Below are 16,124 nucleotides of genomic sequence, written 5' to 3' on the forward strand. Positions count from 1 at the left end.
CTAATGTCCCCAATGTCCCCAATTGACCCCATTGCCCCCATTGCCCCCAATGCCCCCAATGCCCCCATTGCCCCCACTGCCCCCATTGCCCCCATTGCCCCCAATGCCCCCAATGCCCCCATTGCCCCCATTGCCCCCAATGCCCCCAATGCCCCCAATGCCCCCATTGCCCCCAATGCCCCCAATGCCCCCAATGCCCCCATTGCCCCCAATGCCCCCAATGCCCCCAATGCCCCCAATGCCCCCAATGCCCCCATTGCCCCCATTGACCCCAATGTCCCCAATGCCCCCATTGCCCCCATTGACCCCATTGACCCCAATGCCCCCAATGCCCCCATTGCCCCCATTGCCCCCATTGACCCCAATGTCCCCAATGCCCCCACTGCCCCCAATGCCCCCATTGCCCCCATTGCCCCCATTGCCCCCAATGCCCCCATTGCCCCCATTGCCCCCAATGCCCCCAATGCCCCCATTGCCCCCAATGCCCCCAATGCCCCCAATGCCCCCAATGCCCCCATTCCCCCATTGCCCCCAATGCCCCCATTGCCCCCAATGCCCCCAATGCCCCCAATGCCCCCAATGCCCCCATTCCCCCATTGCCCCCAATGCCCCCATTGCCCCCAATGCCCCCAATGCCCCCAATGCCCCCATTGCCCCCAATGCCCCCATTGCCCCCATTCCCCCCCATTGCCCCCCACTCCATACCCACAACCCGGACGTTGAGCGTTGCTGAGTCCTCCCCCACGGGTTGGTGACGGTGATGCAGTAGCGGCCCTCGTCCCCACGCTCTGCGCTCTCGATGACAAAACTGCTCAGGTCAGGCTGGCTGTCGATGTGAACGCGGCCCTCGGTGTCTGTGAACAGCTGGGGGGGGGGGGACAGAAGTGTCAGTGGGGGCAATGGGGTCATGGGGGAATTGGGACATGAGGACATTGGGGGCAATGGAGGCGTTGGGGCATTGGGGCATTGGGGCATTGGGGCAATGGGGGAATGGGGGCAATGGGGGCAATGGGGCATTGGGGCAATGGGGGCATTGGGGCATTGGGGCATTGGGCAATGGGGGCATTGGGGCAATGGGGCCATTGGGGTCAGGGGGGCAATGGGGCAATGGGGTCATTGGGGGCATTGGGGCATTGGGGCAGTGGGGGCATTGGGGGCATTGGGGTCAGGGGGGCATTGGGGCCAATGGGGGCATTGGGGGCAATGGGGCATTGGGGCATTGGGGGCATTGGGGCATTGGGGCATTGGGGGCAATGGGGGCATTGGGGCATTGGGGGCATTGGGGCATTGGGGCATTGGGGGAAATGGGGGCATTGGGGAAATGGGGCATTGGGGCAATGGGGCATTGGGGCATTGGGGCAATGGGGGCATTGGGGGCATTGGGGCATTGGGGGAAATGGGGGCATTGGGGGCATTGGGGCAATGGGGCATTGGGGCAATGGGGGCAATGGGGCAATGGGGCATTGGGGGCAATGGGGGCATTGGGGCATTGGGGCATTGGGGAAATGGGGCATTGGGGGCATTGGGGGCAATGGGAGCATTGGGGCAATGGGGAAATGGGGGCATTGGGGGCATTGGGGGCATTGGGGGCATTGGGGGCAATGGGGCATTGGGGGCATTGGGGGCAATGGGGGCAATGGGGGCATTGGGGGCAATGGGGGCAATGGGGCATTGGGGGCAATGGGGGCATTGGGGGCATTGGGGGCAATGGGGCAATGGGGGCATTGGGGGCAATGGGGGCATTGGGGCATTGGGGCAATGGGGGCATTGGGGGCATTGGGGGCATTGGGGAAATGGGGGCATTGGGGCATTGGGGCAATGGGGGCATTGGGGGCAATGGGGGCAATGGGGGCAATGGGGGCATTGGGCAGGGCAATGGGGGCATTGGGGGCAATTGGGGGCATTGGGGGCATTGGGGGCATTGGGGCATTGGGGGCATATGCTGGGGCAATGGGGCAATGGGGGCAATGGGGGCATTGGGGGCATTGGGGGCATTGGGGGCATTGGGGGCAATGGGGGCAATGGGGCAATGGGGACATTGGGGTCAATGGGGGACATTGGGGACATTAGGGGACACTGGGGTCAATGGGGGACATTGGGGTCAATGGGGGACATTGGGGACATCAGGGGACACTGGGGTCAATGGGGGACATTGGGGACATTAGGGGTAGTGGGGGCACTGGGGGCATTGGGGTCAATGGGGTCAATAGGAGCAATGGGGACATTGGGATCAATGGGGGACATTGGGGGCATTGGGGTCAATAGGGGCAATGGGGGCAATGGGGGCAATGGGGACATTGGGGACATTAGGGGATACTGGGTCAATGGGGGACATTGGGACATTAGGGGGATTGGGGGCACTGGGGCATTGGGTCAATGGGGTCAATAGGAGCAATGGGGACATTGGGATCAATGGGGGACATTGGGGGCATTAGGGGACACCGGGGTCAATGGGGACATTGGGGTCATTAGGGCACATTGGGGTCAATGGGGGACATTGGGGTCAACGGGGGACATTAGGGGACACTGGGGTCAATGGGGGGCACTGGGGTCAATGGGGTCAATGGGGGGCATTGGGGACATTAGGGACACTGGGATCAATGGGGGGCACTGGGGTCAATGGGGTCAATGGGGGACATTGGGGACAATAGGGGACACTGGGGTCAATGGGGGACATTGCGGACATTAGGGGACACTGGGGTCAATGGGGGACATTGGGGTCAATGGGGTCAATGGGGGACATTAGGGGACACTGGGGTCAATGGGGGACATTGGGGTCAACGGGGGACATTGGGGCTACAGGGACACTGGTGACACAGGGACACTGGGATACAGGGACAACGTGGACCCCGTGCTTTGGTGACAACAGCTCCACGGTGACGAGGTGACCCAGGTGACGATGTCCCCCACCCCCCCACCCCCCTCATTGTCCCCTCCCTCGCCCCCCCCCCCCCACCTGGTCCCCCCTCTTCCAGGTGACGGTGGGCGCCGGTTCCCCGGTGATGGGGACATCGAGGCGCACTTTGTTCCCCGCCACCACCACGATGGTGTTCTCTGCTGCCTTCCCCGAGCAGTCCAGGTGGATCTTGGGGGGCTCTGAGGGGACCGCCGTGTCACCTCCCCGCTGTCACCTCCCCCCTGTTGTCACCCCCCTATTGTCACCTCCCCCCTGTTGTCACCTCCCCCCTATTGTCACCTCCCCCCCTGAGCAGTCCAGGTGGATCTTGGGGGGCTCTGAGGGACCGCCGTGTCACCTCCCCACTGTCACCTCCCCCCTGTTGTCACCCCCGCCCCCTGTGTCCTCCCCCCCACTGTCACCTCCCCCCTATTGTCACCCCCCCACTGTCACCTCCCCCCCAGGCAGGGCAGGTGGATCTTGGGGGCTCTGGAGGGGACCACTGTGTCACCCCCTCATTGTCACCTCCCCCTAATGTCACCTCCCTCTTATTGTCACCCCCCCTGCTGTCACCCCCCCACACTGTCACCTCCCCCCTATTGTCACCCCCCCACTGTCACCTCCCCCCCTGAGCAGTCCAGGTGTATCTTGGGGGCTCTGAGGGGGACCACCGTGTCACCCCCTCATTGTCACCTCCCCCCCACTGTCACCTCCCCCCTATTGTCACCCCCCTACTGTCACCTCCCCCCCAGGCAGTCCAGGTGGATCTTGGGGGGCTCTGAGGGGACCACCGTGTCACCCCCTCATTGTCACCCCCCCACTGTCACCTCCCCCCTATTGTCACCCCCCCACTGTCAACCCCCCTGCTGTCACCCCCCCCACTGTCACCTCCTCCCTATTGTCACCCCCCCACTGTCACCTCCCCCCCTGAGCAGTCCAGGTGGATCTTGGGGGGCTCTGAGGGGACCACCGTGTCACCCCCTCATTGTCACCCCCCCACTGTCACCTCCCCCCTATTGTCACCCCCCCACTGTCAACCCCCCTGCTGTCACCCCCCCCACTGTCACCTCCTCCCTATTGTCACCCCCCCACTGTCACCTCCCCCCCTGAGCAGTCCAGGTGGATCTTGGGGGGCTCTGAGGGGGACCACCGTGTCACCCCCTCATTGTCACCTCCCCCCCACTGTCACCTCCCCCCTATTGTCACCCCCCTACTGTCACCTCCCCCCCAGGCAGTCCAGGTGGATCTTGGGGGCTCTGAGGGGGCCACCGTGTCACCCCCTCATTGTCACCCCCCCACTGTCACCTCCCCCCTATTGTCACCCCCCCACTGTCAACCCCCCTGCTGTCACCCCCCCCACTGTCACCTCCCCCCTATTGTCACCTCCCCACTGTCACCTCCCCCCAATGTCACCTCCCCCCTATTGTCACCCCCCCACTGTCACCTCCCCCCCAGGCAGTCCAGGTGAATCTTGGGGTGCTCTGAGGGGGACCACCGTGTCACCTCCCCATTGTCACCTCCCCCCCGTTGTCACCCCCCCATTGTCACCTCCCCCCTATTGTCACCCCCCCCCACTGTCACCCCCCCACTGTCACCACCCCCCTATTGTCACCTCCCCCCCATCAGCATCTTCCCCCACTGTCACCTCCCCCCTATTGTCACACCCCCCCTATTGTCACCCCCCCACTGTCACCTCCCCCCCAGGCAGGGCAGGTGGATCTTGGGGGACTCTGGGGGGGACCACCGTGTCACCCCCTCATTGTCACCTCCCCCCCACTGTCACCTCCCCCCTATTGTCACCCCCCCACTGTCACCCCCCCTATTGTCACCCCCCCTACTGTCACCTCCCCCCCGAGCAGTCCAGGTGGATCTTGGGGTCTCTTAGGGGACCACCGTGTCACCTCCTCATTGTCACCTCCCCCCCACTGTCACCTCCCCCCTATTGTCACCCCCACACTGTCAACCCCGCCATTGTCACCTCCCCCCTATTGTCACCCCCGCACTGTCACCTCCCCCCCGAGCAGTCCAGGTGGATCTTGGGGGCTCTGAGGGGACCACCGTGTCACCTCCCCACTGTCACCTCCCCCCTGTTGTCACCCCAGCATTGTCACCTCCCCCCTATTGTCACCCCCTATTGTCACCCCCCCACTGTCACCTCCCCCCCAGGCAGGCAGGTGGATCTTGGGGGGCTCTGGAGGGGACCACTGTGTCACCCCCTCATTGTCACCTCCCCCTAATGTCACCTCCCTCTTATTGTCACACCCCCTGCTGTCACCCCCCCACACTGTCACCTCCCCCCTATTGTCACCCCCGCACTGTCACCTCCCCCCCCGAGCAGTCCAGGTGGATCTTGGGGGCTCTGAGGGGACCGCCGTGTCACCTCCCCACTGTCACCTCCCCCCTGTTGTCACCCCCCTATTGTCACCTCCCCCCTAATGTCACCTCCCCACTGTCACCTCCCCCCCTGAGCAGTCCAGGTGGATCTTGGGGGGCTCTGAGGGGACCGCCGTGTCACCTCCCCACTGTCACCTCCCCCCTGTTGTCACCCCCCTATTGTCACCTCCCCCCTAATGTCACCTCCCCACTGTCACCTCCCCCCCGAGCAGTCCAGGTGGATCTTGGGGGCTCTTAGGGGACCACCGTGTCACCTCCTCATTGTCACCTCCCCCCCACTGTCAACCCCCCCCCCACTGTCACCCCCCTATTGTCACCCCCCCCACTGTCACCTCCCCCCTATTGTCACCTCCCCCCTATTGTCACCCCCCTACTGTCACCTCCCCCCCCAGGCAGTCCAGGTGGATCTTGGGGGCTCTGAGGGGACCACCGTGTCACCCCCTCATTGTCACCTCCCCCCTGTTGTCACCCCCCCCACTGTCACCTCCCCCGTTGTCACCTCCCCCCCATCAGCATCTTCCCCCACTGTCACCTGGGGGGGCCCAGGCAGTCCAGGTGGATCTTGGGGGCTCTGAGGGGACCACTGTGTCACCTCCCCCCTATTGTCGCCCCCCCACTGTCACCCCCCCCCCTATTGTCACCCCCGCACTGTCACCTCCCCCCCCGAGCAGTCCAGGTGGATCTTGGGGGGCTCTGAGGGGACCGCCATGTCACCTCCCCACTGTCACCTCCCCCCTGTTGTCACCCCCGCCCCCTGTGTCCTCCCCCCCACTGTCACCTCCCCCCTATTGTCACCCCCCCACTGTCACCTCCCCCCCCAGGCAGGGCAGGTGGATCTTGGGGGCTCTGGAGGGGACCACTGTGTCACCCCCTCATTGTCACCTCCCCCACTGTCACCTCCCTCTTATTGTCACCCCCCCTGCTGTCACCCCCCCACACTGTCACCTCCCCCCTAATGTCACCTCCCCACTGTCACCTCCCCCCCAGGCAGGGCAGGTGGATCTTGGGGGGCTCTGAGGGGACCGCCGTGTCACCTCCCCACTGTCACCTCCCCCCTGTTGTCACCCCCCTATTGTCACCTCCCCCCTAATGTCACCCCCCCACTGTCACCTCCCCCCCCAGGCAGTCCAGGTGGATCTTGGGGGGCTCTGAGGGGACCACCGTGTCATCCCCTCATTGTCACCTCCCCCCCACTGTCACCTCCCCCCTATTGTCACCTCCCCCCCTATTGTCACCTCCCCCCTATTGTCACCTCCCCACTGTCACCTCCCCCCCAGGCAGTCCAGGTGAATCTTGGGGGACTCTGGGGGGACCACCGTGTCACCTCCCCATTGTCACCTCCCCCCCACTGTCACCTCCCCCCTGTTGTCACCCCCCCACTGTCACCCCCCCCACTGTCATCCCCCCCACTGTCACCTCCCCCCTATTGTCACCTCCGCCCTATTGTCACCTCCCCACTGTCACCTCCCCCCTATTGTCACCTCCCCACTGTCACCTCCCCCCCCAGGCAGTCCAGGTGGATCTTGGGGGGCTCTGAGGGGACCACCGTGTCACCTCCCCACTGTCACCTCCCCCCTGTTGTCACCTCCCCCCTATTGTCACCTCCCTACTGTCACCTCCCCCCCATCAGCATCTTCCACCACTGTCACCTCCCCCCATTGTCACTCCCCCTGCTGTCACCCCCCCACACTGTCACCTCCCCCCTAATGTCACCCCCCCACTGTCACCTCCCCCCCAGGCAGGGCAGGTGGATCTTGGGGGCTCTGAGGGGACCGCCGTGTCACCTCCCCATTGTCACCTCCCCCCTGTTGTCACCCCCCTATTGTCACCTCCCCCCTAATGTCACCCCCCCACTGTCCACTCCCCCCCAGGCAGGCAGGTGGATCTTGGGGGGCTCTGAGGGGACCGCCGTGTCACCTCCCCACTGTCACCTCCCCCCTGTTGTCACCCCAGCATTGTCACCTCCCCCCTATTGTCACCCCCTATTGTCACCTCCCCACTGTCACCTCCCCCCCAGGCAGGGCAGGTGGATCTTGGGGGGCTCTGAGGGGACCACCGTGTCACCTCCCCATTGTCACCTCCCCCCCGTTGTCACCCCCCCATTGTCACCTCCCCCCTATTGTCACCCCCCCCACTGTCACCCCCCCACTGTCACCACCCCCCCGTTGTCATCTCCCCCCCATCAGCATCTTCCCCCACTGTCACCTCCCCCCTATTGTCACCCCCCCCTATTGCCACCCCCCCACTGTCACCTCCCCCCCAGGCAGTCCAGGTGGATCTTGGGGGCTCAGAGGGGACCACCGTGTCACCTCCTCATTGTCACCTCCCCCCCACTGTCACCTCCCCCCTATTGTCACCCCCCCACTGTCACCCCCCCCACTGTCACCTCCCCCCTATTGTCACCCCCCCACTGTCACCTCCCCCCCAGGCAGGGCAGGTGGATCTTGGGGGGCTCTGAGGGGACCACCGTGTCACCTCCTCATTGTCACCTCCCCCCCACTGTCACCTCCCCCCTGTTGTCACGCCCCCATTGTCACCCCCCCACTGTCACCTCCCCCCTATTGTCACCCCCCCACTGTCACCCCCCCTATTGTCACCCCCCCACTGTCACCCCCCCCGCAGCCCCCCCCGCCCCCCTTGTCACCTTGTTTGGGGACGTACTCCACTTTGATCTCTGGGGGGAAGGAGAACAAAGGGTTCATGGGGACAGCGCTGCGCCACTGACCCCACAGCGCCCCACTGACCCCATTGATCCCACTGACCCCACAGCGCCCCACTGACCCCATTGATCCCATTGACCCCACTGACCCCACAGCGCCCCACTGACCCCATTGATCCCACTGACCCCACAGCGCCCCACTGACCCCATTGATCCCACTGACCCCATTGATCCCATTGACCCCACAGCGCCCCACTGACCCCATTGATCCCACTGACCCCACTGACCCCACAGCGCCCCACTGACCCCACAGCGCCCCACTGACCCCATTGATCCCATTGACCCCACAGCGCCCCACTGACCCCACTGACCCCATTGATCCCATTGACCCCACAGCGCCCCACTGACCCCACAGCGCCCCACTGACCCCATTGATCCCATTGACCCCACAGCGCCCCACTGACCCCATTGATCCCATTGACCCCACAGCGCCCCACTGACCCCATTGATCCCATTGACCCCACAGCGCCCCACTGACCCCATTGACCCCACTGACCCCACAGCGCCCCACTGACCCCATTGATCCCATTGACCCCACAGCGCCCCACTGACCCCATTGATCCCACTGACCCCACAGCGCCCCACTGACCCCATTGATCCCACTGACCCCATTGACCCCACAGCGCCCCATTGACCCCACTGACCCCATTGATCCCATTGATCCCACTGACCCCACAGCGCCCCACTGACCCCATTGATCCCATTGACCCCACAGCGCCCCACTGACCCCACAGCGCCCCACTGACCCCATTGATCCCACTGACCCCACAGCGCCCCACTGACCCCATTGATCCCACTGACCCCACAGCGCCCCACTGACCCCATTGATCTCACTGACCCCACAGCGCCCCACTGACCCCACAGCGCCCCACTGACCCCATTGATCCCACTGACCCCACAGCGCCCCACTGACCCCATTGATCCCACTGACCCCACAGCGCCCCACTGACCCCATTGATCCCACTGACCCCATTGACCCCAGCGCCCCACTGACCCCATTGATCCCACTGACCCCACAGCGCCCCACTGACCCCATTGACTCCATTGACCCCATTGACCCCACTGACCCCACAGCGCCCCACTGACCCCATTGATCCCACTGACCCCACAGCGCCCCACTGACCCCATTGACCCCACAGCGCCCCACTGACCCCATTGACCCCATTGACCCCACTGCGCCCCACTGACCCCATTGACCCCATTGACCCCACAGCGCCCCACTGACCCCATTGATCCCACTGACCCCACATGACCCCATTGACCCCACTGACCCCACAGCGCCCCACTGACCCCAATCCCACTGACCCCATTGATCCCACTGCCCCCACATTGCCCCATTGACCCATGACCCCACAGCGCCCCACTGACCCCATTGATCCCCACTGACCCCATTGACCCCACAGCGCCCCACTGACCCCATTGACCCCACTGACCCCACAGAGCCCCACTGACCCCACAGCGCCCCACTGACCCCATTGACCCCATTGACCCCACAGTGCCCCATTGTCCCTGCCCCGACCCCAACCCCCATGACCCCATTGACCCCATTGACCCCACAGCGCCCCACTGACCCCATTGACCCCACATGACCCCATTGAGCGCCCCATGACCCCATTGCACCCCACTGACCCCATTGACCCCACATGCCCCACTGACCCCATTGACCCCACTGACCCCAGCTGCCCCACTGACCCCATTGATCCCACTGACCCCCATTGCCCCCATGACCCCATGACCCCATTGCCCCCAGCCCCACTGACCCCATTGACCCCACTGACCCCACTGACCCCATGACCCCACTGACCCCCATGACCCCATTGCCCCATTGATCCCACTGAACCCAATGTCCCCATGACCCCATGACCCCATTGACCCCACACGCCCCACTGACCCCATTGCCTGACCCCAATGCCTGACCCCACTGACCCAATGCCCCCATTGACCCCAATGCCCCCATGACCCCATTGACCCCAATGACCCCATTGACCCCACAGCCCCCATGACCCCATTGACCCCAGAACCCCCATAGCCCCCACTGCCCCATTGACCCCACTGCCCCATGACCCCATTGACCCCATTGACCCACTGACCCCCATGACCCCATTGACCCCACTGACCCCATTGACCCCACATGCCCCCATGACCCCATTGACCCCCATGCCCCCAATGCCCCACTTGCACCCCAATGCCCCATTGACCCCATGACCCCAATGACCCCCATGCCCCATTGCCCCACTGAGCCCCATTGACCCCAATGCCCCCATGCCCCCATGCCCCCATGACCCCATTGCCCCCATGCCCCCATGACCCCATTGCCCCATCTGCCCCCATGCCCCCATGCCCCCATTGCCCCCAATGCCCATGCCCCAATGACCCCATTGCCCCCATGCCCATGCCCCAATGCCCCCATTGCCCCATCATGCCCCCATCCCATGCCCCCAATTGCCCCCATTGCCCCCATTGCCCCACATGCCCCCAATGCCCCATTGCCCCCATGCCCCCATTGCCCCCAATGCCCCCATTGCCCCCATGCCCCATTGCCCCCATGCCCCCATGCCCCATTGCCCCAATGCCCCCATTGCCCCAATGCCCCCATGCCCCATGACCCCAATGCCCCCCATTGCCCCAATGCCCCCATTGCCCCCATGCCCCCATGCCCCATTGCCCCCAATGCCCCACCATTGCCCCCATTGCCCCAATGCCCCCAATGCCCCCATTGCCCCCAATGCCCCATGCCCCATTGCCCCATTGCCCCCAATGCCCCCATCCCCATGCCCCCAATGCCCCAATGCCCCAATGCCCCATTGCCCCAATGCCCCCATGCCCCCATTGCCCCATGCCCCCATGCCCCCATTGCCCCCACTGCCCACCCATGACCCCCCGTTGCCCCCATCCCCCAATGACCCATGACCCAGCCCATTGCCCAATGCCCCATTGCCCCATCGCCCCATTGTCACCCACAGCCCCCCATGACCCCCATGACCCCATTGACCCCATGACCCACTGCCCCCATTGACCCCCATCTCATGACCTCCCATTGACCCCCACAAGACCTCAAGCCCCCCCTCGTGACCCCCATGACCCCCCGTGACCCATCATGACCTCATGACCCCCATGACCCCCCATGTCCCATCATGACCCCATGACCCCATGACCTCATGACCCCCATGACCTCCCATGACCCATCATGACCCCATGACCCCGTGACCTCATGACCCCATGACCCATCATGACCCCATGACCCCGTGACCCCATGACCCCCATGACCCTCATGCCCACATGACCCCAGTGACCTCATGACCCCCATGACCTCCCATGACCCATCATGACCCCATGACCCCTGACCTCATGACCCCATGACTCCCATGACCCATCATGACCCCATGCCCTGACTCATGACCCCATGACCTCCCATGACCCATCATGACCCCATGACCCCTGACCTCATGACCCCCATGACCCTCCATGACCCATCATGACCCCATGACCTCATGACCCCCATGACCTCCCATGACCCATCATGACCCCATGACCCCGTGACCTCAAGACCCCCATGACCTCCCATGACCCATCATGACCACCCCATGACCCATGACCCCCATGACCTCCCATGACCCATCATGACCCCATGACCCCTGACCTCATGACCCCCATGACCTCCCATGACCCATCATGACCCCCATGACCCACATGACCTCATGACCCCATGACCTCCCATGACCCCCCATGACCCATCATGACCCCATGACCTCATGACCCCCATGACCTCCCATGACCCCTCATGTCCCATCATGACCCCATGACCTCATGACCCCCATGTCCCATCATGACCCCATGACCCTGTGATCTCATGACCCCCCATGACCTCTTGACCCCATGACCCCTCATGACCCCGTGACCCACTGTGACCCCATGACCCCTCATGACCCACGTGACCCCTCCCATAATCCCATGACCCCCCAGCCCCGTCATGTTCCCATGACCCCGTGACCTCATGATCCCTCATGACCCCCATGACCCTGTGACCCCCAATGATCCCATGACCCCCATTGACCCCAATGACCCCACAACCCCCATCCACCCCACGACCCCCCACCACCCATTGACCCCATGACCTCCCATGACCCCGTGACCCCCATCGACCCCATGACCCCCATCGACCCCAATGACCCCACGACCCCCATTGACCCCATGACCCCACACCACCCATTGACCCCACGACCCCCCTTCACCCCATGTCCCCCAGTGACCCCACGACCCCCTGTGACCCCGTGACCCCATGACCCCCACCATCCTATGTCCCCCATCGACCCCATGACCCCAAACCACCCACGACCCCCATCGACCCCACGACCCCAACCACCCCATAACCCCCATTGACCCCACAACCCCGCACCACCCTATGACCCCGTGACCCCCCATGACCCCGTGACCCCGCGGTGACCCCGCACCCACCTCCCATTGTGGGAGACGTGGATCCTCTTGATGGGTTTGGTGACCCCCATCACCCCACGACCCCATGCGACCCCATGACCCCCAGTGACCCCATGACCCCCCACCACCCTATGACCCCCAATGACCCCATGACCCCACACCACCCTATGACCCCCATCGACCCCACGACCCCAACCACCCCATAACCCCCATTGACCCCACGACCCCAACCACCCCATGACCCCCATCGACCCCAAGACCCCCTTTCACCCCATGACCCCCATCGACCCCACGACCCCAACCACCCCATTACCCCCATTGACCCCACGACCCCGCACCACCCTATGACCCAGTGACCCCCCATGACCCCGTGACCCCACGGTGACCCCGCACCCACCTCCCATTGTGGGAGATGTGGATCCTCTTGATGGGTTTGGTGACCCCCATCACCCCACGACCCCCTGTGACCCTGTGACCCCCAGTGACCCCATGACCCCACACCACCCATTGACCCCCATCGACCCCACGACCCCAACCACCCCATAACCCCCATTGACCCCACGACCCCAACACCCCATAACCCCCATTGACCCCACGACCCAACCACCCCATGACCCCCATCGACCCCACGACCCCAACCACCCCATAACCCCCATTGACCCCACAACCCCGCACCACCCTATGACCCCGTGACCCCCCATGACCCCGTGACCCCGCGGTGACCCCGCACCCACCTCCCATTGTGGGAGATGTGGATCCTCTTGCTGGGTTTGACCTCGATCCCATTTCGGAACCACTTCCCGGTCACTTTCTCATCCGACACCTCGCATTTGAACACCGCCTGCTCCGAGGCCTTCACCGTCAGATCCGCCATGTCCTGCAGCACCTCCAGCTGCTTCTCTGCACCACGGAGATCCCACGGAACCCATAAGGATCCCACGGAACCCATAAGGATCCCACGGAACCCATAGAGATCCCACAGAAACCACAGAACCCATAAAGATCCCATACAACCCATAAAGACCCCACTCAACCCATAGAGATCCCACAGAAACCACAGAACCCATAAGGATCCCACGGAACCCATAGAGATCCCACAGAACCCATAGAGATCCCACGGAACCCATAGAGATCCCACAGAAACCACAGAGATCCCATGGAACCCACAGAGATCCCACAGAACCCATAAAGATACCATAGAGATCCCATACAACAACATAGAGATCCCACGGAACGCATAGAGATCCCACAGAACCCATAGAGATCCCTCAGAAACCACAGAACCCATAAAGATCCCATACAACCCATAGAGATCCCACAGAACCCATAGAGATCCCTCAGAAACCACAGAACCCATAAAAGTCCCATACAACCCATAGAGATCCCACAAAACCCATAGAGATCCCTCAGAAACCACAGAACCCATAAAAGTCCCATACAACCCACAGAGATCCCACAGAAACCACAGAACCCATAGAGATCCCATGGAACCCATAGAGATCCCACAGAAACCACAGAACCCATAAAGATCCCACGGAACCCATAGAGATCCCTCAGAAACCACAGAGATCCCACGGAACCCATAGAGATCCCACAGAAACCACAGAACCCATAGAGATCCCACGGAACCCATAGAGATCCCACAGAAACCACAGAACCCATAAGGATCCCACGGAACCCACAGAGATCCCACAGAACCCATAGAGATCCCACAGAAACCACAGAACCCATAAGGATCCCACGGAACCCATAGAGATCCCTCAGAACCCATAGAGATCCCACAGAAACCACAGAACCCATAAGGATCCCACAGAACCCATAGAGATCCCTCAGAAACCACAGAACCCATAAAGATCCCATACAACAACATAGAGATCCCATACAACAACATAGAGATCCCACGGAACCCATAGAGATCCCACAGAAACCACAGAACCCATAGAGATCCCACAGAAACCACAGAGATCCCACGGAACCCATAAGGATCCCACGGAACCCATAGAGATCCCACAGAAACCACAGAACCCATAAAAGTCCCATACAACCCACAGAGATCCCACAGAAACCACAGAACCCATAGAGATCCCATGGAACCCATAGAGATCCCACAGAACCCACAGAACCCATAGAGATCCCATACAACCCATAGAGATCCCTCAGAAACCACAGAACCCATAAAAGTCCCATACAACCCACAGAGATCCCACAGAAACCACAGAACCCATAAGGATCCCACGGAACCCATAGAGATCCCACAGAAACCACAGAACCCATAGAGATCCCACAGAACCCATAGAGATCCCACAAAACCCATAAGGATCCCATGGAACCCATAGAGACCCCACGGAACCCACAGAGATCCCACAGAACCCATAAAGACCCCACACAACCCATAGAAATCCTACAGAACCCATAGAGATCCCACAGAACCCATAGAGATCCCACACAACCCATAGAGATCCCACAGAACCCGTAAAGCCTCCAGGAGATCCCACAGAACCCATAGGAGATCCAGGAGATCCCACAGAACCCATAGTGACCCCATAACTCGCAATGGACCCCATAGGGACCCCATAACCACATAAGGATCCCATAGGGCCCCCCTTAAAGACACCATAGTGGCCACGTAGGGACCCCATAAGTCCATTCAGATCCCAAAGGGACCCCATAGCCGGTAAAGACCCCATAAGGACCCCTAACCCCACAAAGCGCCCCTAAGAATCCCATAGAGACCCCACAACCCCCTTAGGACCCCACAGGGACCACATAGTGATCCTATAATCCAATATGGACCCCAAAAAGACCCCATAAGGACCCCATAGAGACCCCGTAACACCACAAGGATCCCATTAAGACACCTTAGGGAACCTACAATGGCCCCACCACCCCATAGGGACCCCATAATGACCCCAAAAGGACCTCATAAAACCCCATAAGGACCCCACAATGACCCCATAAGGACCTCATAAAACCCCATATGGACCCCATAAGGACCCCATAAGGACCCCATAAAGACCCCATAAAACCCCATAAGGACCCCATAAGGACCCCACAAAACCCCATAAGGACCCCATAAGGACCCCATAAAACCTTCCACACTCTCCCCACCGTTGCTCATCACCTTGCAGTGCCCGCTGTCCTCCAGCACCCATAGGGACCCATAGGGACCCATAGGGACCCCATAATGACCCCAAATGACCCCATAACCCCACAAAGACCCATAGGGACCCCATAATGACCCCATAAAACCCCATAAGGACCCCATAAAACCTTCCACACTCTCCCCACCGTTGCTCATCACCTTGCAGTGCCCGCTGTCCTCCAGCACCCATAGGGACCCATAGGGACCCCATAATGACCCCAAATGACCCCAAATGACCCCACAAAGACCCATAGGGACCCCATTAGGTCCCCATAAAACCCCATAAGGACCCCATAACCCCATAAGGACCCCATAAAACCCCATAAGGACCCCATAAAACCTTCCACACTGTTGCCACCGTTGCTCATCACCTTGCAGTGCCTGCTGTCCTCCAGCACCCATAGGGACCCATAGGGACCCAATAATGACCCCAAATGACCCCATAACCCCACAAAGACCCATAGGGACCCCATAGGGACTCCATAACCCCATAAGGACCCCATAAAACCCCATAAGGACCCCATAAAACCTTCCACACT

At 62.0% G+C, this 16,124-nt stretch overlaps 1 protein-coding gene across 1 annotated transcript in view; it reads right to left on the bottom strand.

Annotated features, from left to right (window-relative positions):
- Window positions 1-13,392, bottom strand: part of LOC146541882 (myosin-binding protein C, fast-type-like) — a gene marked incomplete at its 3' end in the record, with an annotated part of 40,246 nt that extends 26,854 nt beyond the window's left edge. Inside the window, 5 exon segments of the mRNA XM_085215427.1 lie at window positions 706-744; window positions 747-864; window positions 2,957-3,096; window positions 7,935-7,964; window positions 13,161-13,392. Coding sequence (XP_085071553.1) covers window positions 706-744; window positions 747-864; window positions 2,957-3,096; window positions 7,935-7,964; window positions 13,161-13,392 — 559 coding nt within the window.
- Window positions 13,393-16,124: the final 2,732 nt, after the last annotated feature.

This window comes from Meleagris gallopavo, unplaced genomic scaffold (genome assembly GCF_905368555.1).
Source record: "Meleagris gallopavo unplaced genomic scaffold, MGAL_WU_HG_1.1 scaffold_34, whole genome shotgun sequence".
Lineage (NCBI taxonomy): Eukaryota > Metazoa > Chordata > Aves > Galliformes > Phasianidae > Meleagris > Meleagris gallopavo.